The following is a 22,694-nucleotide window of genomic DNA, read 5'->3' as shown; positions in this document are numbered from 1 at the left end:
TAGTCACGCAATTGGTAGAACACAGCGAACATCTATTGAAAAATTTTAACAATTTGTTTGTGTTAGATAACAAAGGTCTAACCAAATAGTTATCCGTCCGGCCACGTCTATGTACTCATAGTAAGGCTTTGTACTGTGGTAACCGACATTAAAACAGATGCATACCTATTGAAAATATTTAAAGAGGCAACTCACACTCCTCATTGTCAATTTATCTTCTTCTGCCTGCTAATAAATGTCAGTCAGCCTTTTTACATTAGAATTTTCTGAATACCAACCCTACATAAAGGTACGATTTTCTTGCATCCAATAAATGTGCTTTCCAATGTAGCGTGGCTGCTTGTGTCTTAGATTAGATTGCTTTAATATTTGCTTCTTACTTCACTTGAATGTAATTACACTGGCTTGTTTTATTATTTGTGTGTGTGTGTGTGTGTGTGTGTGTGCTTTTTAATAATAACTTTTAAGAGGTGAGTTATGCTACTACTACTACTTCCTACACAGTTACAATTGCTCTACTCTGGTCTACTACTCCTAGGCACTCAGCATATTACTGTAGCTCTTTTCTTCATCTACTCTACTTTACTTTCCACTTGAGCTGGAAAAAGCGAAATTAAGATTTTAATGTTGGAAAATTTTTCATTTCATTTTCGCTGAAACAGCATTACCCCCACGCGGCCCGGCACAGCTCGTGTTTGATCTGGTTGAGTTGTCGACTTTAGTTTAAAGTGTTAGAGTTGCTGTAGCTCCTATAAATTGTTGTTTGTGTATTTACAAAAACTGTGGTTGCACGTTATGCAATTATTACTTTTACTTGAGTTGTTGTAGTTGTTCTTCTCGCCACTTAACTGGTGCGTTGAGCACATAAACCCATTAACTGCTGAAGCGTAAGCTAACATGATTTTATTAGGGTGTAATTTTATAGGCAGCCTCAAAGCAGTCACTGTTTTTACAAAATAAAAAAATGTTGCGGTTTTATGTGAAGAAAAATTTAATTAAATTCCGAATGTTTAACTAGCTTTAAAATATTTATGCAGTGAAAGATTTTATGTTGAAAACACTAAACGCCGCTTTGCCGCTCATTGCGTAGCCTCGACCTTATATGAAGGCTAACAGCTCAGGCATATGCATGAGACCACTAAGCCGGTAAACAGTGACAAGCTGCAGAGAGCGGAGGAGAGTATTATCGCCACCACTACTATAATCGCTGGTGCTAATCCAAGTAGAAGGAAGATTCGCTCAACTAACTGCTTATATCCACACACAGCTCACAAGTAAGTTAAGCAGAAAAGTCGGATCCGATACTCTTCACTAAGTAATACACAACATATTCTTAACGGCTATAACTATGGGCTTGATGGAGGAATTATTTAGCTGAGGAAAAGCAACAGGTATATTCGTGAAGCTTCATTATAGAGGAAAGAGACTTATTTTAGTCTTTGAAACTTAATAGCGAATTTCAGCCCGATGCTGTTCCATGGACTACTGATTTAGTGGATAACATTGGAACAGAAAATATTTGTTTCTTTAACCGCCGGTCGATCATACAGTAAAATTCATAATTATAACCTGTGTATCATTTTTGATACTTACAAGTACGTTTCTTCTATATGAATTCATAAGAACCACTCCTGACAGGATTAGAAAATCAAATCTTCAAATTCACCTTCATTTGAGGGAAAATATTTACCTGAAAGTTGATGAACAACCCAAAAATTTAACATCATGTAAAATATGTCTAACAGTAAGAAAATACGATGGGAATCTTCCGTGCGTGATTTTGGGATTTACTTTATCTAATACGTTAAGCTCTGTTCAAAGCGGAAGAACTTTTCGGGAACAAACAAAGTTTTAAACAAGGCAAAACATTATATTGCCTTAACTCTTGTCTACGTGCTGCAACAATTTTCCACTAATCAGTGCAGATTCTTTGACTACGCTTCTGAAAGGTTTGCGCGCCCACACCCTCGCATTCGCTTGGTCTCTTCGTATGTAAGAATCTACTATATAATTTATTTAAATCACCCGATATGCTTTTATCGAGTCTCGATACACTAGTCTTTTAGACCGTCTGAAACCGCTTTTTCATAAGCGAGAAGGGAAAGGGAGTATTAGTTTATCTCAGCAATTTCAGACGCCGAAAAATTCGGTATGACTTCGGTCTGAAATACACACACACATAGAAAAATCTCGTACTAACGCAATTATCGTATTTTCGCGTATTACTAGTCACTAGTACCATTTGTAAATTTCACTTATTTCACATTTAATGTAATTACATATGAACTTTTGTATCCTTAACTCAGAGAGAAGAAAAAGAGTTCAGTTTAGCGGAATAGAATAAGGAAAAGTCAAATTACCACCTAACATACTTTTTACTGAACCATTAACTGAAAAATTCTGCCCGCTTGAAGCTCTCAGTAGCCAGTTCTCAGCATTTACTCAACTCAGAGCCTATCCCACAGTAAATAAAATTCTTCTGTGGCGGTGGATTGGTTGAATACTGCTTTCGATGCTGCAGAATGCCTTCTAGCTAACGGTGGCCAGCTACACCGAACATCCACATGTCTTATATGCTGACTTAATTTAATTTAAAGTCCTCTCTCGACGTACGAAAACCAAACCAGACTCTCTAAGTCACTCATCATGCCTGTGCTGGTATATGGCGCAGAAGCATGGACAATAACAACATCCGATGAGGCTGCTCTTGAAGTATTCGGGATAAGGATTTTGGGGCCTTTACGCGTTGGCGATGGTGAGTACCGCAGACGATTTAATGATGAGCTGTACGAGCTTTACAGCGAAATAGACATAGTGCAGCGAATTAAAATACAGCGGCTCCGCTGGCTTGGCCATGTCGTTCGAATAGACATCGACGCTTCAGCTTTGAAAGTATTCAACTGGAAACCCGCTGGTGGTAGCAGAGGAAGGCCCCCACCGCGATGGAGAGACCAAGTGGAGAAGGACTTGGCTTCACTTGGAATTTCTAATTGGCGTCAGTTGGCACAGAAGAGAAACGACTGGCATGCAGGATAGGTTTCTTTCATGTCCAAATTAGACCCTAGTTCAACACAATCGGTAAATGGCACTGTATATCTCCTGGCGCACAATATGGGCTCCGTTTTTCAAGGATTGATAGCCAATCCGCAGTTTGCAGACTAAATAGTGTGTAAGTTTAAAGACTTCCCCAGAATAGACGATAACCCGGAAGACTAACATTTTGAGCTTCTACATTATGTCGTTTATGCGATATACAGCCCTACTATTTGTTCTCGACTTCGAGATGGGCCGGAGCTTCCCATCCAGCTATTGTCGTGTCGAGTTCAAGTCGTTTTTTGACAGTCGATGCGTATCGAAAATCTTGGCTTGTTTGGATCTTGGATAGTTTTCGACGATTTTCGTCGTTTACTTATTTCAGCACGAGAGTATCTAAGCAATCCCAGTATTGTCGAGTCGTAAAAATTAGTCTAGATATTCAAATATGAATGCCTCATTTTTGGTAGATATATTCATTATGCACATTGCTTCCTTTGAAATTAATATTTCTTTGATATCTATTGTGACAATTTAACTTTAACCATTTGATCTAAGCTAAGTAGATAGTATCCCAGAATCTCACTGAATTATTAATCAACTAGCTTACAATTCCAGTCACGAAGGTAATTGCATCACAATCGCAATTTAAAATTTTAGCTAACTTCTTAAAATATTTACAAAATTTTCAAGAGAAAACTTCTAAGTTGATTAAATCATAGCGTTGGGAGACAACCAATCAAACGCCAAAAAATTAAATAGCTTATAAGCTTTGATGGCGCACTTGACAGCTGCGTGAATTGTCCCAAATTATTAGAATCTTTGCGAAAAAGTTTGAGTGCTTTTCCTTCCTTTTTCTCGAAAAATATTTTTCTTTGCTTACAACGAAGATTATGCATGTCAGCCGCCTTAAAAACATGAATTGTGATGATATAATTTACAAAAAAGATCAAAACATTTGACCAAGTAAATGTTTTTTTCTTTTCAATATTTGGGCCAAAGTTAAAACCGAATTGTAAGTATTTGACTTATTGACATCTTTGAAATTGTTGTTAAAGGGCCTTTCCTTTTGTGTAATAAAGTTATGCCAACAAACAAAGGGTCGCTGATAAGTCTTCAAAGTTGTGTCGTACTTTTGAAACAGTGTGATAAAATTTAAGACTTGTAATGAGAAACGTTTGCTCCTCATTCAAGTTAGTGTGTATGGATTATTCTACTTATTAAAATGCTGCTCTTTTAATTAAGTATTCTTTTGAAGGCTGAAAATTATTAATTGATACTTGCTGCTCTATCTTGCCTTTTTTTTAAACTCATTCCTCTAAAAAGTTTATTTCAAACAGATTTTATTATTTAAGTGGCACATAGTGGGCCGAAATATTTTATTTATTTTTTTTTTTAATTATGAAATGGCTGTAGTTGATTGAAAAATAATCACGTCGAAAAAGATAACTTTTGTATCTGTGTGCCTCATTAATAGCACTTTACTTATTTCCTTTCTCTTTTTGCATTGCAATCCGTCAAGACCATGAATTATTTTTTTCATATAAGCCTTCGCTAAAGGTTAATCTGAAAATCTACTCCACGGACTGTTAACTTTTTTAAAGCCCTTACACGGCTTTCTTATTTAAAGCAAGAAATTTTTCTGAATATGTTCACACACAGCTTTTTTGTCATTTTTTGGGACTTATAAAAGTTTTCATCCGCATTTTTCCTTATTTTCAGAGTATTTCTATCATTTCTTAAGGGTCCTCTTACTATCGATTTAAATTTAAAATAAATAATTCATAAAAGTTTTCAATTAGTGGACGAAATAAACCTAAAAATTTAATTATGTGGCTATATATTCCTGAAGAAATACTTAAGCTTGTTTAATTGCGACAATTATTATTTTACACGAAATTGTTGCATCTGACTACTATATCAACTACAACAAACCCAAGCTCATGAAAAATTATAGTATAGGAATGGATGAAGCGCCTCTTCACGACAATCCAACGCGAAATGATTACATCGATCCAAGCAGTGCTATCGGCCTATATGAACTTCTGTTTTGAATTCTGCTAGTACAACAACATAATTAGTAATATATGGAAACTTGACTGCTTCATTCGAGTAAAGGTGGCGAAGAAAACATAGTGAGCGACATTGGGGACTTCGCCAGATTATCAAAGCATAATAGCTTTTACATATTTGTTTAATACGTCCTTAAAAAATATGAAGTGCTTACAAAAAAATTTGTACGTGTTGCTAATACATCTAGTTATTATATATATAAGAAAAACAATATATAGAAATTTTAACGTTTATTACTAACTAGCAATTAGCCGGCGTGCTTCACAGCGCCTAAAAAGTATTTTGGTGCTGTTTGATACCCATATTGTAATATTTCATTTAATTTATCAATTTAATTTAATACAATTTTTCAAACGGGTGGCTACCCTCTTCAAAAATGTTTTCGGCAGCAAACTTTCCTAAACCTCGATATTGCAAAATTGAATTTAACCTCAAAACTCTAAAAATAATTTTGTCTGCTGTACCTAAGCCTTCTTTAATCACTCTCTTTTGACGGCCATGTTGAAATATATACTTTTCTTATCAAATTACCTAAAGTGCGATTTTCAAACAGGTGCGAACTTTCCAATTTTTTTTATCTATATTTTAAGTAACACCTTAAGCAATACATCGGTGAAAGCCGAATGCAATTCCATGTATTAGTTTTCGTACAAACATACAGACAGGCAGGCAGACAAATATTCTAAAAATTGTTGATTTGGCTTCTGGTGCTCTAATAAAGACTCCACCAATTATTCTTCTTTTAATATCTATAATGTATTGTTTATAAACATTATGTAGGTATTGTAGTCTTAAATTCATTAGGGGGAAAAAATGTATCTAAGAAATTAACATTTATCACCTAAACAATTAATATAATTAAAAATATTTTTTTTTCATAGAGAATTTGGATGTGTGTTTGTGTGATTTTTTTCAAATTTTTTCTCGCCCCATTCTCGAGATATTTGGAAAATTTTAAATCCATTTATTTTTATTTTTTGTGCTGTAAAAATGTATTAATCAAGCTCAACTTCCACATTTATTTATTAATTATGTTTATCCATTAACCCTGAAAATTTGAAACAAAACAAACGCATGAAGTGTGAACCCCGTACATTTTGGTATATTTTTTTTTTATGCTGATTCTATTTTATCAAAAAAAACCTTTTCTTCAGTGACATTATTTCAAACTAAAACATACTTCTGAGTAAATTTCAATAAAATTCGCTTTGAATCCAAACTGGCAGAATCAAAAAAAATAATATATATATATACATATATATATATATATATATATATATATATATATACGGAATTAAAAAAAGCCCATAATGAAAATAAGCCAGCGTGAAAACAGACCTAAAAAAGTAGAATTATAATTTCACTTAATTTTTATTTCCGTACTCTGAAACTTTAACGGAATATTCCTTTAAAGCCAAATTTCGTACATTTTCTTTTCTCAATGTCTGTCTTCGTATTATATTTGCATTTGTTTACCAATCAACCTTATCTTCTTCTTTTCTCTTCACACACACACAGATTTAGCCCAGTTTGTCCGCAACGCCTACCCGATATCGGCAATGAGACAGCCGCTTTAGAGCGAATGCCCAAGGGACGATTGGAGTATTTGAAACGTCTACTGCCATATCTGCAAAATCAATCGGAAGATTGCCTTTATTTGAATATTTACGTGCCCATACAAGGTAAGTGATACGCCGCCGAAATGCAGGCATTGTATATACACACCTACACAATATGTATACTTGTATGTATATATTATTAGATATTGATAGCAATAAGAAGGTGCGACTGAACAGGCATTAGTTTCTGTGTGTGTGTGTGTAAATTTTTAAATGCAAATGTTGTTAGTTGTTGTAGATTGCCCAAGGGACTATTTAACGCAGCCGCATTGTGTGGGGATTGCAGGAAACGCAACTGTCGTCAGCTAGCAATTGGCAGCGGTCAAAGTGGCAAGTGAACTTATGGACCATGGCAGAGTTTTTGGGTTATGGCATGATATGCAAAAATATTTATAGATTTATAATGCTGAGGCATGAAACACATACATACATACATATGCAAATAAATGCGTGTTTATTTATAATTTTGAGAAAAATATTTGCTAAGGGATTTTACTGTTTGCGTAGTTAAGTGGTGAGGAGGTGGTGGTAGGAGTTGTATGTTTTGGAAATGGCTTGGTTATGTATTTTATTGAATTTAATTTTTTTTTTTCTGCGAGGAAACTAAAAATTGTATGTCTAATGCGGAGATGTTTTTAAGTGTTAAAAAAAAAAAAAATTGTTGGCGGTTGAACAGATTTCCAACATCACTCGCTCTTCTTTTTCATCTGCATATTCATCATTTTTATTTTGCAGCCTTCGTAAGCAACTGCTTAAATAAATACATCCTCATTATTTATAATTTTTCCAGCTTTAAGTTTTTATCGTTTGAGAAACGGGACCCTCTGTTAATGGGATACGACACACCACCAAGTGGCTAAATTTACAGCTTAAAATTTGTCCAATCAAGCAAAAAAATTGAAACTTATTGTTAGTCGAAAATACAAATGTAAAGTAGGCAGAAAAAAATCGCTTATAATGCGGCATGCAAATCTGCCAAAAAACAAAATCCTATTTACACTTGGCAGGCGTTAGCTTCGATGGCAACGCCACTTTGTTGACACTTGCAAAGGGTAGTGATTTGAGAAAATTTGTCGCAACTGCTTGAGTTGTTTTGGCACCGCAGCACTTGACGCATATCAGCCTAGTTTAGGTCGTTGCAGTAGCCGCAGCTGCAGCAGCTGTTGTTTTTCCAACTTGCTACCGGCTTTCAGCTGGCATTAATTTTGGCCTCAATTTCATAGCTCTTGCTCAGCTGCTACCTAACTAAAATCGATTTCTTTCCGCTACTGGCCTAGCCCATTGTTTATTTTTACTTCGATCTTTTTTTTTGTGTCCTATTTCTACATATTTTTCAGCGCTCTCTCCGCTACTTCCGCCATTTAGTCCGGCGAAAGAGAATACACTTTTTTTTACGCCTAGTTAAAATTTTCGTATTGTTCGTTTCAGTTTAACTTAGACTACAACGAATTCGTGTACTCCTCGCTCCTTCCATTGTCGGATGTTTGAAAAGCGAAAATGGCGTAAAAGGTAGCAACCAAAAATTGTTCAAATGCCAGTTGAATATTTCGAGGGGCGGTGTACACAAACAGTCAACCATATCGGTAAACTTGATAAACTCGAGCCGTTACTGTGTATTGGTGTTAACCTTATTAATAGACATTCTGTTTTTTTCGCACTCAACTCGAGCTGCCGTTTTTTTTGTATTTCGACTCTGCCACATTAACCCATTTTTTGCCTCCGTTGACATTTTTTCGCTGATGCCACATTCCACTTACTCAGCTTGCTGTATTCCTTTTTTCAGCACTTTTTTAGAAATGCCTTCAGCCTTTGAGGGCTTTGATTATGTTTGTACAAATGCTGGTATATATTCATTTTAAGCTGATGCTGATGGTGATGCTGCTGCTGATGTTGCCACAAATTAATGACACATAATTTCACAAGATTGACTGCTATAAATAAAATATGTATATTTTGATGACTGTTCATGTAGCTTAAAATAACGACTCATTTCTCATTTTTATGTGGCACTTTATGTACATATGTGTATGTACATTAGGGTGGTCTAAAAAAAAAGAAAGTCGGAATTTTAATGCTCCCTACCTCTAGGATTATTCCACAAAGAAAAAAAATATATGTGTTATATATAAATACAAAATAAAGTTTTTCGATCGAGAAATATTGATTTTTAGGAATTCTATACCACTTCTACAAAAAATGGGTTTTGCCTAAATCAAACACATGGAAAACTTTAAGCGCTTTGGCAACCTCTAAATATTTTTTAATTTTAAAAAGAGGTATATATTTTTTTTTACTATATAAAATTTCTAGGGGACGAGGGCATAAAAATTCCGACTATCCTTTTTCATATGTATTTTTGCACCACCCTAATGCACATATATATATAGATACACACATCCCTTTTTATACACAAATATTCTGTTTTTTTGTCGGTATGAGTTGATGGGTTCATTAAAAGGATATGTAGTAAATAATATGCCCCAAATGAAAAACGATTTCATTTATTTTAAATACAAAAAAAATGGGAAATAATTACGAATTTCTGTCTGTGGCTCATTTTATAATAGTTTCAACTCTTTTATCTAAAATTAAGGAGATTTTCCAACATGAATTCTAATATAATCATTAGAATAAATATATACAAAATATATATCGCGCTCCAACACTTACGGGTGCTTGACTGAGCTTTCTTCCGATTTGTGTCACACAGCAGTTTTTCGCCACCTCTGTAGCAAGAACTAATTATATGAAGATCTTTAGCAGGATCCTGCTGACCTTGTCGGGCATGCCACTGCAGTATTTTTCAGGCTGAGACATAAACACGATCGACCTAGCTCACTCTAAACTTATCTTCGTTGTTTACAGTCAAGCTGGCATCAAAGCCTTAGGGTCAAGGAATTTTCGAAATATATCGAGTTTCGAATTTTCAGGGTTATAGAGTTGCCACTCTTTATGGAATTTTATAGTACTGGATATGTATGTATATGAAAAAATCTCACGAGTTTTTTTTTCAGTATCACTACTTTCCCTCGCCAGAAAAAAGCTAAAGCATTCTTCTTGCACTTATTTTAATTAATAGATTTCAAATCAAGTATTGGAATAGCTTTATCCTTAAAACGTTTAATTAGGTGAAATTACTAATATTTTCATTGTCACTCGACAAAATGATAGTTGTTTTTTTTTTAATAATTTTGGGAAGTTTTTAGATAGAATCTTTATATTAGAGGCAATGAAAGCTGACACCGAGTACAATGTATATGTGAACTTTCAAGAGTGTGCCGCCAAATTAAAAAAAATAGCAGCATGCAGAAAGTGTGCCGCAGATATTTTGTAATTTTTGAAATTTTAGGATTTTTTAATTTTACAAGTTTAACATAATTAAAAATGTTTAAATTAAACGGTGAAAATATTCTTTTTGCCAAAACGAATCAATCTAGAGTAATAAAGCTATGGTGCCACCAGATGAAAAAGAATGAAATCGGTGCTACCTGGCGTATACGTTACATACACAACTACGTGTGACTTCTTTAGGCATATCTTTCTGAAGTCTTCATTTAAGTACAATTTCGCAATGAAATATTTTATGCAAAACTGAAGATAATGCACTGTCTAAGCTAAGTGTGCCAACATTTTCAACCAAAATACACGTATTTTTTTAATAATTTAACAACTCGTACGATTTCCTTATATACATAAAGTTCCGTCAAGATCCAACCTAGATTTGCTTCTTTTTATTTTAAACTTTCTTATTTGTGTTTACTTTATAATATAGAATGTTTACATATTTACATTTACTTTTGAACAATTTTCTCATTTTATCTTATCTCCCCCCCCCCCAATAAGGAACTGAGAGAAAGTGAATTTAATTAAAGCTGACAAATTTAATTTCCATCTATAATTAATTCTCGTTGAATCTCCATTTCAATTCACAATTAAAACCCTGCAAAGTAGATACCGAGTATTTACAAAGATTCATAAAACTCCACTGAACAAAAAGATAAGTTCCCTGCCCATTCTGTTCAGTTGACCCCTCCTCTATTTTCCATCTTTTTCCTTGTTCTACATTTACTTTCAACTAATTTTCATTATTCCCGTTATCTTAGCTCCCCACGATTACTTCACCTTTCATTACATTCCAACACCTAGCCAGCAGCTATACTTTTTACTTGACTATTATTTATCTAGATTTTTTTAATTTTATGTATTTGTGTTAGTATAAGTTCGCGCATGTATCCGCTGTGCATTAACATTTTTCTAATAAAGGTGACGTGCTGTCACTTTTTCAAATTCATTTAATTTATTTACGCTACGCGACCCTCTTTTTTTATGCGCTCTCTTCCTTTTTCTTTCATTTTGCGCTTGCTTCTTTTTATTTCTATTCATACATTTACTTTTCTTTTGTGCTTATTCGATAGTATCCTGTAGCAATTAGCATAAAATATACAAAGGACTCACAATTTTTTACTCATTTTGACCACTACAACAAATGGTTGCCGAATTCCTTTTAAGAATTCGCTATGTATTAATTTATTTATGTATATGGGTGTCACATGATTTCTTAAAGAAATCAAATTAAATTTTGTTTGGGGAAAAGTTAATTTGCGGTATATATACTACATGAAATTGGAATAATAGAAAAAATAAAGATCCAGAAAAAAAAACAAATAATATTACATGAAATCAAATCTGAGAATGTTTACTATGGATTTGCGTTAGTATTATTTGCTTTAAAATAAATCGTTGTGGCACTTGCTGCTATGCACTGAAGCAGTTTGCTGGAAACAATTAGCCAACAATTTCCACTCAACTGATTTGCATCCAGACATCAACGTGTTGGAATAATTCAGCTTCTCCACTGGCTAGGTCGTGAACAGAAGCGCTCCAGCTCTGAAACTATTTAACGAAGGTCGCGATGCTGGCAACAGTGGAAGAGGAAGGCCTCCTCCAGGTGGAGTAGGGCTTTCCTCCGCTGTTTTGGACTCGGCCGAAATCGGTTAGGCAGTTACTGCGCCAATAAAGAAGAGGATGTAGTTTCATGAAGTTAGCTCAAGTTCAGATTCAATATTTTTTATGTTGCCTAATAGCCGAAATAGAATTTTTTGTAACCAAAGATACAGGTTTTTAAATTTGGAAAGTCAAATTTTCACTAGGCATTGAAATGCAAAACAATTTGTGCCATTTAAGAAATTCCTTTTGGAAAATGACTTGGCAACTTTTACTCTAAACGCAATGATACCTACGATAATTTAATACTCAAACTTTGGGCATTATAATTTGTTTGTCATTTTAGGCCCTGTGGAAATACGGCATAAGTCTTTTGTGACTGTTCATAATTTGTATGCCTTTTACACAAAATGCTAAAAAATTTACGCAAACTTGCGTACTATTTTCGCAGTATGTAATGTGTTTGTAAGTACATATGTACGTACATACATATATGCATATGTATGAAATGTATTTGCAAGCAGTAAGCTGCAAAGTGACTATTTTCAACTTTTTCAAAATTTATCGAATATTCACTAAAAGTTTGTTGTGCAAAAAGGCCAACCAACGACAATGCAAACAAGAGCAAACAGAAAGTTACAAACTTTTGCAAAACTTTGAATTCAGCTTTAGACTTGGCAAACAATAACGATCAAAAAAAAAAAAAACAAAGAAAGAATGAAAAGCAAGAAACTTATACGAGCATAAAAGAAAAATCGAAGTGAAATGATAATGAAAGCAATTGTGTTGCTAATGAGTGAAGATGAGGAGAAAGCAAGAGAAAATATGTGGCACCGAGCGCACTAAGTGGAAAGAAGCTATTGTAAATGTGCAATGAAATACGCACGCAATGCACACATACTCGTACAAACATGCATACATATGTATGTACACATCTTAAAATAAAAGAAACTAGAACACTAACACTGGAAGCCTGCCATTAACAAAAACTGCTACCTACATACATATGTAGGTATGTATATACATACATTAGCCTGGGTCGCTTTTTTTTCTATAATGAGTATAGCAAAAACTTACCTGATCTACGGAAATGAAATCATTGGTCAGAAATGATTTTGAAAAATTTATGTGAAAATTCCAACCCCATAAATAAAAACAAAACTTTTTTTTTAATTCATATTGCATACGTCAGAGCAATATAAGTAAACCAAGTGCATAATGTAGATTTATTTAAACCATTTCATTAATCCTTTTCTTGAAAACTCTATGCGAATATTTAAAAATAAATATTTTAAAAACAAACATGCAGATTACTCAGATATCGTAAATACTTATTTCAACTATGGGTCCTTGGTTTTAACTGATGATATCAAAATCGAAAACAATATGGAAAAAAATATCGATCAAAAACGATAATTGCAATTACCATTGTGCGAAAAATTAAGATATTATAAATTTTAGAATTTTTAAGCGTGGCGCCTAAAACTTGTGACCACAAATATGTATCTCGGCAAACGATTTCTTTGAAATTCGGTATACTTAATAACTTTGGTACGAAAAATCAATTCGCCGAAAATTATTCAAATCGGACAAAAATTAGACCCGCTTCCCGTATAACGATAAATTTCAGATATATGAAAACTCCGATATTTCAATAACTGAGGACGCTCACTTACTCCAAGTTAATACTTACAACAATCTCTTAAAAATAGATAACACTTTTATAAACTTTTAAGTAGTTGAGAGAAAGTTGGAGTGACGATATTTGATACCTGCACCGGATATATAAAATTCGGTTTCTGTTACTCATTTATTTGTTTGGCATATGTTTGGACTTTAACGTTTGTGGCGACAATGTATTTGCAGTTTTCTTTATTTAAATTTTTTTTAGCGGTGATAGCAATATATACACATAAATTTCGCTGTAAAAATTTCGATTTATGGCCCATTCCCAGCGTTCATCAAGTTGCATGTGAACATCAATTTGATGGCAGTCAACGCCGCACAAGTTTAAATATCGTCTATGTAATACTTGCAGTTAGTGGAGGTTAAAAGAAAGTAGCGTCGTCCTCTTAGTCAATCCAATTTGCATAGTCTAGGCAATTGAAGTTAATTTTTTTTTTTTTTTTTTATAAACTCTTAGTTTAGCTGGCTCTTTATGATAATACAAAATCTTGCATATGTGCGGGGGTTTTTTGCCAGGCACTGCTTCAAATCAACTACGACTTTTTAGGGCTCAACGCATATCATTTCACTTAATTTTTTTTAAGACTTTAAAGAGATTAATGAATTGTTTTAATAAACAAACTTTGATCTGCTCATATAATTTTAACATATGCAATTTTATTTGTTTTAAAAAAAAAGGAAGTAATTCTTAAATATTTTGGAGTTGAAATTTTGACATCAATTTGCGCGGACTTCAAACTTATTTGGCAGAACTTATTTCTCAGAATTTTTCGAAGATTAGGGTTTTTCCTGTACTAATTGACCCACCCTAACTTGCATATATGTTAGTATTTATGTGTAGTAGTTAGGAATTCTAGTCCCGGGATCCCGGACTTTTTTAGGTTCCGAAAATCCCGGGATTTGCCCTAATGGAAATAATAGAAACTTCTTCTCTTGACCAGTGTACGCTATATTTCTTTTTTTTAATAATAAATTTTTTTTTGTTTAAAGGTCTAGCTCAATATATATACTTATATAATAACGTGCGATAATAATTTTACACACAAAAATTAATACATTCGCGAAACCATGGGCCAAATATAGTAAAACTGCGTTTTTCACTTTGATATGAGTAATGCAAAAGTTATTCAAAATTAATGAGAAAATTCTGTAGATTTTAAACAGATTCAATTTTTCGGTGCATAAGGACGGTTAAGTATTGAAAATGTTATTTTAAAATTTTATTCTTGAAATTATGCAATATTTATTTTTGGAAAATTTTATGTTAAGGACTTACAAAAACTCGATAACATCCTCGAATTTCGTCCTTCTAACTTTATCAGCATAAAAAATTACCCATTCGTCCTTGTGAATCTAAAAATTTTTATTTTTTTTTCTTAATTCTAAAGACATTTCTTCTCTCATTTGGTACACATATTTTTATTCTGCATTGCATTGAATTTTTTAAATGATTTTTCGAATTTTTCATATCTGTGAAATTGCAAGTCCTTTAAATTAAATGCTGACGTCAGCGAGAAAAAAAAATAAAATCGACACTTTAAATAAAAAAAAAAATTACTTTTCAAACCCGTTTTTGGTAGGAGAGGTTCTCAAACAATATAGATTGTATTAATGACATCCCGAAAATCTCGGGATCGTATAAAGTGAAAAACTTTATATCCCTAGTAGTAGTACAACTGTATACAAATATTCTGCACTTCCCAACTAAATTGCCGACTTTGTCACACTTCAATAACTTTGAAAAAGCACACTTATAGCAAATATTAAACTAAATCTATTCAACGTATATACACATGTTGGCTATGTTACACTTAATATACACTTGTATGAACATATGTACATACAAATGTATCAATACGTTAGGTGAAAAAAATATGAAAAATTGCACAAAAAAAAATATTTTACGAAGTGATAAGTTTTATCGGCGTGGGAAATCAGTAAAAGTTTGTTTTTGTTATGCATTTGCCACGGTAGTGTAGGTGTTTTTGTGGGCTTGCAAGAGGGCATGTACCATGAATACATACATAGATATATACGAATATAAATGCCTATTATATAGGTACATACATATGTATAGTTCCACATCGTCGCTGAAATGTTAAAAAGCAACAACTAGCTTCAATTCTATACAGCGTAAAACGATGTGGGTACTTAAATATAATTTGATGAAATGCAACATAATCAATCAAAGAGTGAATTTTGGATTTTTAATTAGTTATGGCCCATTTCATACTAAACTAACGACATGTACATAATATGTATTATTTAGGTTTTATCGAGTTTTTAATTTTTTTGGATTATGAAACTCTTGCAGCAAATGAGCGATATATTTACATATATGGATATGGTTGAGCGTGAGAAAGTAAATTCATACATACATATATACATACATATGTAAGTATGTAATACATACATGTGAAGTCGTGTAGAACATAGCAAAACTTTCTGCTTAAGTTTTTCATGTCTCACTTGGGTATTTGTCTGAGGCTTTTGGTTGTACAAAAAAACGCAGAATGAACTGCATACATAGTAACATACATATCTACATATGTAAATTAAAATGGCTCTCCAAAAAATTTATTGATAGATATTTATATAATTTGTTCTATATTTTTACTAAATATCACCACAATTGGGTCAATTCAATTTCCAAGAAAATATCCTAAGACGATGGACAAACTAAAAATTTAGACATTTTTCCTTTAGTTTACTCGAATTAGTCTTTGTTATGGCCTTGTCTCGAACATTACTAAAAACTCACTTTGACACCATTGGAAAAAGTTTAGAGTTTACATGATTACAAATTTTTGTCAAATTGTGGTTAAATCAAAAACAATTTTAAAGATTTAGGGTTCAAACTTATCATTTATAGCGTTTTTTAAAACCAATCAAAGACAGTAAATAACATTTTTTTTTTCAAGAAATTGCCAATATCAAAACAGCAATCGTCGTAATTATGTCATCACAGAAAATACATAAAAAGAAAGGAAGTAAATTTCACAACATAAATTTTAAAACTACGCCTTCACTTCATTCAGTCTATCTGAAATGACATTTTTCAGAAGAAAACTCATCTCAAGTTTGTTACTTCTGCGAAACGCACTCGCGACCTTTTTACTGCCAACAACAAACTACCCAACTTGGATCGTTAAGGCGAACGTAAATCTAATTTAGTTTCATTTTTTTTATTTTTTTATTTTCCCTGCCTTTTGCACTTTATTTGCTTCAGACATTTTTTGCAGGCATAACCATAACCATAAATCATTATTTATGTGTCTTCAATGTCAAAATAAATTATCCATAACAACGAAGATGGTACAGCCGATGGGCCGAATGTCAATCCGATGGGAGTAAGGCATAAAATAAAATGCAATAATGAAAAAAAGGTATGTATGTATCAGGAAAAGGATAGATTAAAAGGAAGCATAAATAAGCAAATGTACACACAAATCGTTTTTGTTGCCATCAAATGTGGGGATTAGCATTTGGGCGAGAACATAAAATATAGTTATAAATAAGTGGCTGCGAAAACAAATCAAATACACTTTAGCGAACGGAAGCATAAACCTTGAAAGAGATAACGCTTAATATCAGCACTAATGCAGTAAGCGACAAGGCATAAAGAATCGCTAAGAAAGCTAATAAAAGAATAAAAGGCGCAATAAAACTTGCAATTGTACTACATTGAGGACGGTAGGACATCTTCACTTACAATCCTGGTCAAGTGGTTAGACACGAAATTCTTATTAAGTACGTCAGTGTGAGCATGAAAATATTTGCGAATGTATTTGAAGGTACTCTGTTGTGAGTAACCCGAACAGCATTTGGTGTGTCTGTAGAAATTAGGAGGGTGTTATAGCTGAATGAAGGGACAATACTCCAGGAATCCTTCGCACCTGATGAAAAAAGATAAAGTGGATGGAAATTGGCAACAACAGATAAAGTGTGAATATTAGGGTGGTAAAAAAAGGAAAATCGGTATTTTAGCGCTTTCACCCCCTAGGAATGTTCTATATCGAAAAAATATGTCCCTACTTTTTATATTGAAATCGAAAATTTTTAAAGGCCGCTCAAAGTTTTCCATGTAATTTATATTGGAGAAAAGCAACTTTACGTAGCAATAGTATAGAATTCTCGAAAATCAATAGTTTTCGTTCGGAAAACTCTGGTTCTCTTCAGGAGACTTCCAATAAAAAAATCCCAATTGTTTATTTAAAGTTTTTTTTCTTAAGATTTGCTTATGGTCCCCTCATTGCATTTTCTTTGGTTTTGGCAGACCTATAAAATATAGTTACTATCAGTGTTGGCACTAATCGATTGATTTTTTAATCAATTAGTTAATTCGATTAAATTCAATCCGATTACAGTTAATCATGATTTTTTTAATCTGATTAAACAGTTAATCGTAACTGCGATTAAAAAATTAATTTTTAATCATTAAGACTTAATTTGATTAAGTAGGTTTTGTGATTAATTAATTTATACTGGAATTTTACTGCGCACACAAGGCCAGTTAATCGGGTATGGCAATGTGGGGTTTCCTCATAAATCCAAGCAATTTGGTGTGCATTTTCATTCAGATCTATTTTAACAGACGCTAAGCAAACTAGGTTTTAATATCCATCCGCACATGTGCTATGGGTTATACAAATTCCCAGTTTATGTATTAATAATAATAATAATAATAATAATAATAATAATAATAATAATAATAATAATAATAATAATAATACCAATAATAATATAAAAAAAAATAATAAAAAAAAAATATATATATAATCCCTGCTGGGTTTCAACTTCGGACAAACTTGACCACTTAATCAGATTTGTTTAACTGGATTAACGATTAATGATTAAAATTAATTAATAGTAATCACAACCGACGATTAACGATTAAAACAATTTAATCAATAATCGTACGGATGATTACGTTTAATTAATTTTAATCATTAATCGTTAATCCAATTAAAAAAAATCTGATTAAATTTAATCATTAATCGTACAGATGATAACGTTTAATTAATTTTAATTGTTAATCTCGATTAACATTCTAATCGTTAATTTTTAATCATTAATCAGATTAACATTTTACCAAAACTGGTTACTATGAAAAAAATGGTTAAGTAAATAATTGGTTATTATTATTGGAAATATTCTAAAGAGAAACAATGTCTTCTGATTGGAAAATATTGATTTAAAGAATTCTATACCATTTTTAACAAAAGATGTTATTTTTATATAAAAACCATCGAAAACTTTGAGCGCTTTTAGCAACTCCTAAATATTTTTTTATTTCAAAATAAAAAAAATTGAGGTATATATTTTCGGCATAGAACAATCCTAGGGGGTAAAAGCATATAAATTCGGACTTTAAAGTTTCGGTTCGTTATTAAAACTAAACTCAAAATTGTAAACAAATAAAAAAGGAGAAGTGTTGCAAACCACTCAAAAAGCTTCCGCCCAAATATTTTTCAAGACCCCCTAAAATCAGTCTAAAGTCAACAAAAATTCCCAGAAAACACATTTCATTAGCGTAAAAAAAAAATTTACTTATTAAACAATATACATACATAATAATATATTACGTACATATGTATGTATATATACATATATTGCAATTAAATGACTTCTGTTTATTCTATAGTTTTTAATTTGCTTACCGTCTTAAGTTACTAAAGTGTTTATTACGAAAAGTGTTACTATTAATATTTGTGTTATTTGGTTTAGGCCATTTTGGAGTTTAAGCGAAGCGAGTTGTGGAAGCGTGTCCATTGCGAGAATTACAGTGTCATCTGCAAATGTGCCGACAATTGCTTCTTCGGATGCTGGTACATCAAATGCTTATAGCAGGTAAAGGATGGGACTTTTCACACTACCTTGAGGTACACCAGCTGAACTTTCATAGAGTGCAGACTGCTCCTCGCCTTGCTTAAAGAAGAAAAATCGACTTTTGAAATAGGAACCGATAAAGATATAATAGTCTATCGGGAGGGTACTCTTTATTTTGTAATGTAAGCTGTCATGTCATACTCAATCGAAAGCTTGAGATATATCGCGGAATGCAGCTGTACAATACTTTTGTGTTCGAATGCAGAGTGAATGCAGTTTACAAGCCTGTGAACTTGTTCGATTGTGCTGAGTTTTTTCGTGAAACCAAATTGGTGATTAGGAATAGTCTTTCTTTTTTCTATTACTGCCATCAATCTTTTGAGAAAAAGAGTCTACAGAATTTTAGAGGCGATGGGTAGCAAATTGACTGGGCAATATGATTCAACTTTGTCAGCACTTTTTCCTGGTTTAAGAATCATTTTTACCTGGGAAACTTTCCATTGAGGTGGAACGAAACCAGATGAGAGAATTGCGTTATAAATATAAGGCAGGAAAGTGATTCCTTCTTCCGGGAGTTGTTTTAATATTTCCCCAGTGATTAGATCGTAACCGGGAGCCTTCTTAGCTTTGAGTTTTTTGATCGCTTCCTTAACCTTAGCTTTTGAGAATTTTTTTTGTGGGCCCATTTAGTAGGGTTGTTCGAGAGTCTGTCTTACAGCAGTATTGGGAGAGGGTTCAAATTCGTGCGGAGTAAACACATTTTTTAGGTGACGTGCAAATGTGCTTGCTTTTTCGAGATCACTTTAAGCCAATTGGTTGTTGTCCATTCTGATAGCGGGTTGTGCCAGAGTTGGTCTCTTTAATTTTTTTGCTGCTTTCCAGAGGGAATAATCGCTGGCACTAGTTGCATCTAAGTTACTGAGGTAATGATGAAGTTGCGAATTGCGCAAATTTTGCAAGGGTTCTTTGAGCTCCGTCGCTAACGTATTAAATCTTCTTTTGTCTTCGGGATTTCTAGTATGCTACCACTTAATGCTGGTACTGCGGGGAGCGGGAGTACTTGGCATCTGTTCCCACCTGCGGTAAGCCCCTTCGGAGAGTAATTGTGGTTATTCTCATTTTCGTTATAATTGTAGTTACTTTGGTTTAATACCCAATTGCGAGTAGAGTTGCGTTATGTTTACCTGATATATAGAGTTGAATTGCAACCGGGCTCCAGTAAGAGCTATAGATAGGCTTCGCGCCTGACCAAGGTTAGTACCCACGTAAAGCACCGACAGAATCTGTCCCGGTATATTTTTGCCTTTGGTCGTCCTCTTTTCCTTTGCACTAAGCTCCAGGAGAAAGGTGAAGCATTTCGCAACATGTTTATTAATTCCATCTGCAATTTTATAAGTTGCATATATCTTGCGTTCGGCTCGGCCATTTTGAGAAGCTTGTGATATAAAAGCCAGAAATTTGTCGCTACCGTTCTGAAAGACCAACCAACAAACTATAGAAATTCAATGGTCGACTTTGGCAGCTTCAGGTACTTTAGAATTGCTCATTCGGTTAATCCTTACAAAGGCGATGCAAACATGGAAATAGGTAACCTCGTTTTTAAATTTCGGGAGTTCCATAGTTCTGCAGTTAAGTTTAGCTAATGATTTAACTATACTTTAAAATTGGAAAGTTAGTGGCTCTAAGTATAGAAAAATTATTGTTTAAAAAATATTATGTCGGTTTACGTAAAGTCCTTTATAACTTATTTATCCACATTTAATTTCTAATTCTGTTTCATTTCTTAAAAATTGGATGATTTCGGAAGATAATAGTCCCTAGTGATTCATAATACTTGATTATAAAACTAATCTGCTGATGTTTATAAAACGAAAAAACGTCGATTATTGACTTTCAATTTACTTTTAATTTCCCTCCTTTTGTTTTTGAAATTTACGTATTTTGTCTGTAAGCGAGGCAAGCACACTTCCATAAATCACCTAAACAGCAACATCAAATGTCACTAATCCGCCTGTGGACATAACTGCGGGAATTTATACTCTATCTTATACATTTTATTCACAACAATGAAGTTACATTTTATTTTATCTTGCATTATTTTGAACGAAATTTAGTAAATCACTTGAGAATCGTCAGAGCTAAACTTTTTGTGAGGCAATAAAATAAAATGTCGTCAGTGTTATTATTTTGTTTTCTATCCATGGTATTTGCTTGAAAAAGATAAATAGGTGATTGTGAGATGGTGGTGAGATGGTGGTGAGCTGGTGAGGGCTATATATATGTATATTAGAGTGGTCCAATTTTTGTATGGAGGAAAAAAATTCATCCTAGAAAACGGGTAACCCCCTAAATTTTTTCCTTTTGTTATTTATAATATCTAGACCAACTTTCAGTTTTCTACTGAGACCAGTACAGGGGGCTCAATGACTTTAAAATGTGCTACTGGATCGCTGCGAAACTGGAAAATGTATTGGTGATTTTTATAAAAAGCTACTGTTGCCATGACAACTGAAGCTTGTGTGATATTTGAATATATTAATATATATATTTATTGATGTATTATTATCTATAGATAATTTAAATTTGAAATGCTCTTGGGTTACTTAACCAATTGTTTGATTAGTATATCGAGCCCTAACCGCCAAAATAACGTAAGCGACATTTTTTTCAAAATTTTCTTTTAGATGCAGAAATATTCCTAGGGCATCTAGATACATTTCTGCATCAAAAAGAAAATTTTGAAAAAATGTCGCTTACGTTATTTTGGCGGTTAAGGCTCGATATTTACACAATACTTCTATCGATCAATATATCAATAAACACGTACAAATACACGTACACATACGTTTATAAATAAACATGTACACAATATATACACAAAAACGGTACTAGACTGTCTCGTTTTGATTTCGGAATGCTTACAAATTGAGAAGTTAGCATACTGCCAATATAGAAGTATTACATACATATATGAGTATATTCAAAGCAATCCCCGAAAATTTGAGAATTAAAAAACAATTAGGTCGCAAAAGTTTCACAAAATTCTGACAATTTTTCCCCTAGAATTTGTTTTTAATTTTGAAATTTTCGTGGAAGCCTTTAAAAAGTGATGTTAAGCATTAATTTGCTTTTGTTTGTGTCTGTTGGCTTAATTAGTTCCACGAATGTTTTCTTTTGTTGTTGTTTGCTGTCCGCTTGATTATTTTTAAATGGATTTCTAATCACGCAGCTACGGTCCAAACACAAGCGCCATGCGATAATACATAAAAAAGTATGTAAATTTATGTAGAAAGGAAAACAATTCATTTATTATGTGATTACTCATTAAGATAATTTTAAAAATATAACAACAAAAAAACGAATACCTTTCCGAAACACACAATTTGGTAAGGTGCGACGAGGCGGATAGGTTTATGTTTATGTTGATGTATTTATAACGGGTGATTTTTTAAGAGCTTGATACCTTTTTTTTTAAAAAAAACGCATAAAATTTGCAAAATCTCATCGGTT

At 33.0% G+C, this 22,694-nt stretch overlaps 1 protein-coding gene across 1 annotated transcript in view; it reads left to right on the top strand.

Annotated features, from left to right (window-relative positions):
• Window positions 1–1,125: 1,125 nt before the first annotated feature.
• The window catches only part of LOC118741513 (neuroligin 4-like), a 74,202-nt gene continuing 52,633 nt past the window's right edge, over window positions 1,126–22,694 (top strand). The window contains exons 1-2 of the mRNA XM_036473544.1: window positions 1,126–1,274; window positions 6,625–6,788. Coding sequence (XP_036329437.1) covers window positions 1,126–1,274; window positions 6,625–6,788 — 313 coding nt within the window. The remainder of the gene's footprint in view (window positions 1,275–6,624; window positions 6,789–22,694) is intronic.

Source organism: Rhagoletis pomonella, unplaced genomic scaffold (genome assembly GCF_013731165.1).
Source record: "Rhagoletis pomonella isolate Grant_MI unplaced genomic scaffold, Rhpom_1.0 Rhpom_scaffold_00001, whole genome shotgun sequence".
In the NCBI taxonomy this organism is placed as follows: domain Eukaryota; kingdom Metazoa; phylum Arthropoda; class Insecta; order Diptera; family Tephritidae; genus Rhagoletis; species Rhagoletis pomonella.
Note: the sequence above shows the minus strand (reverse complement) of the source record. Positions and strands in the feature narration are given on the sequence as shown.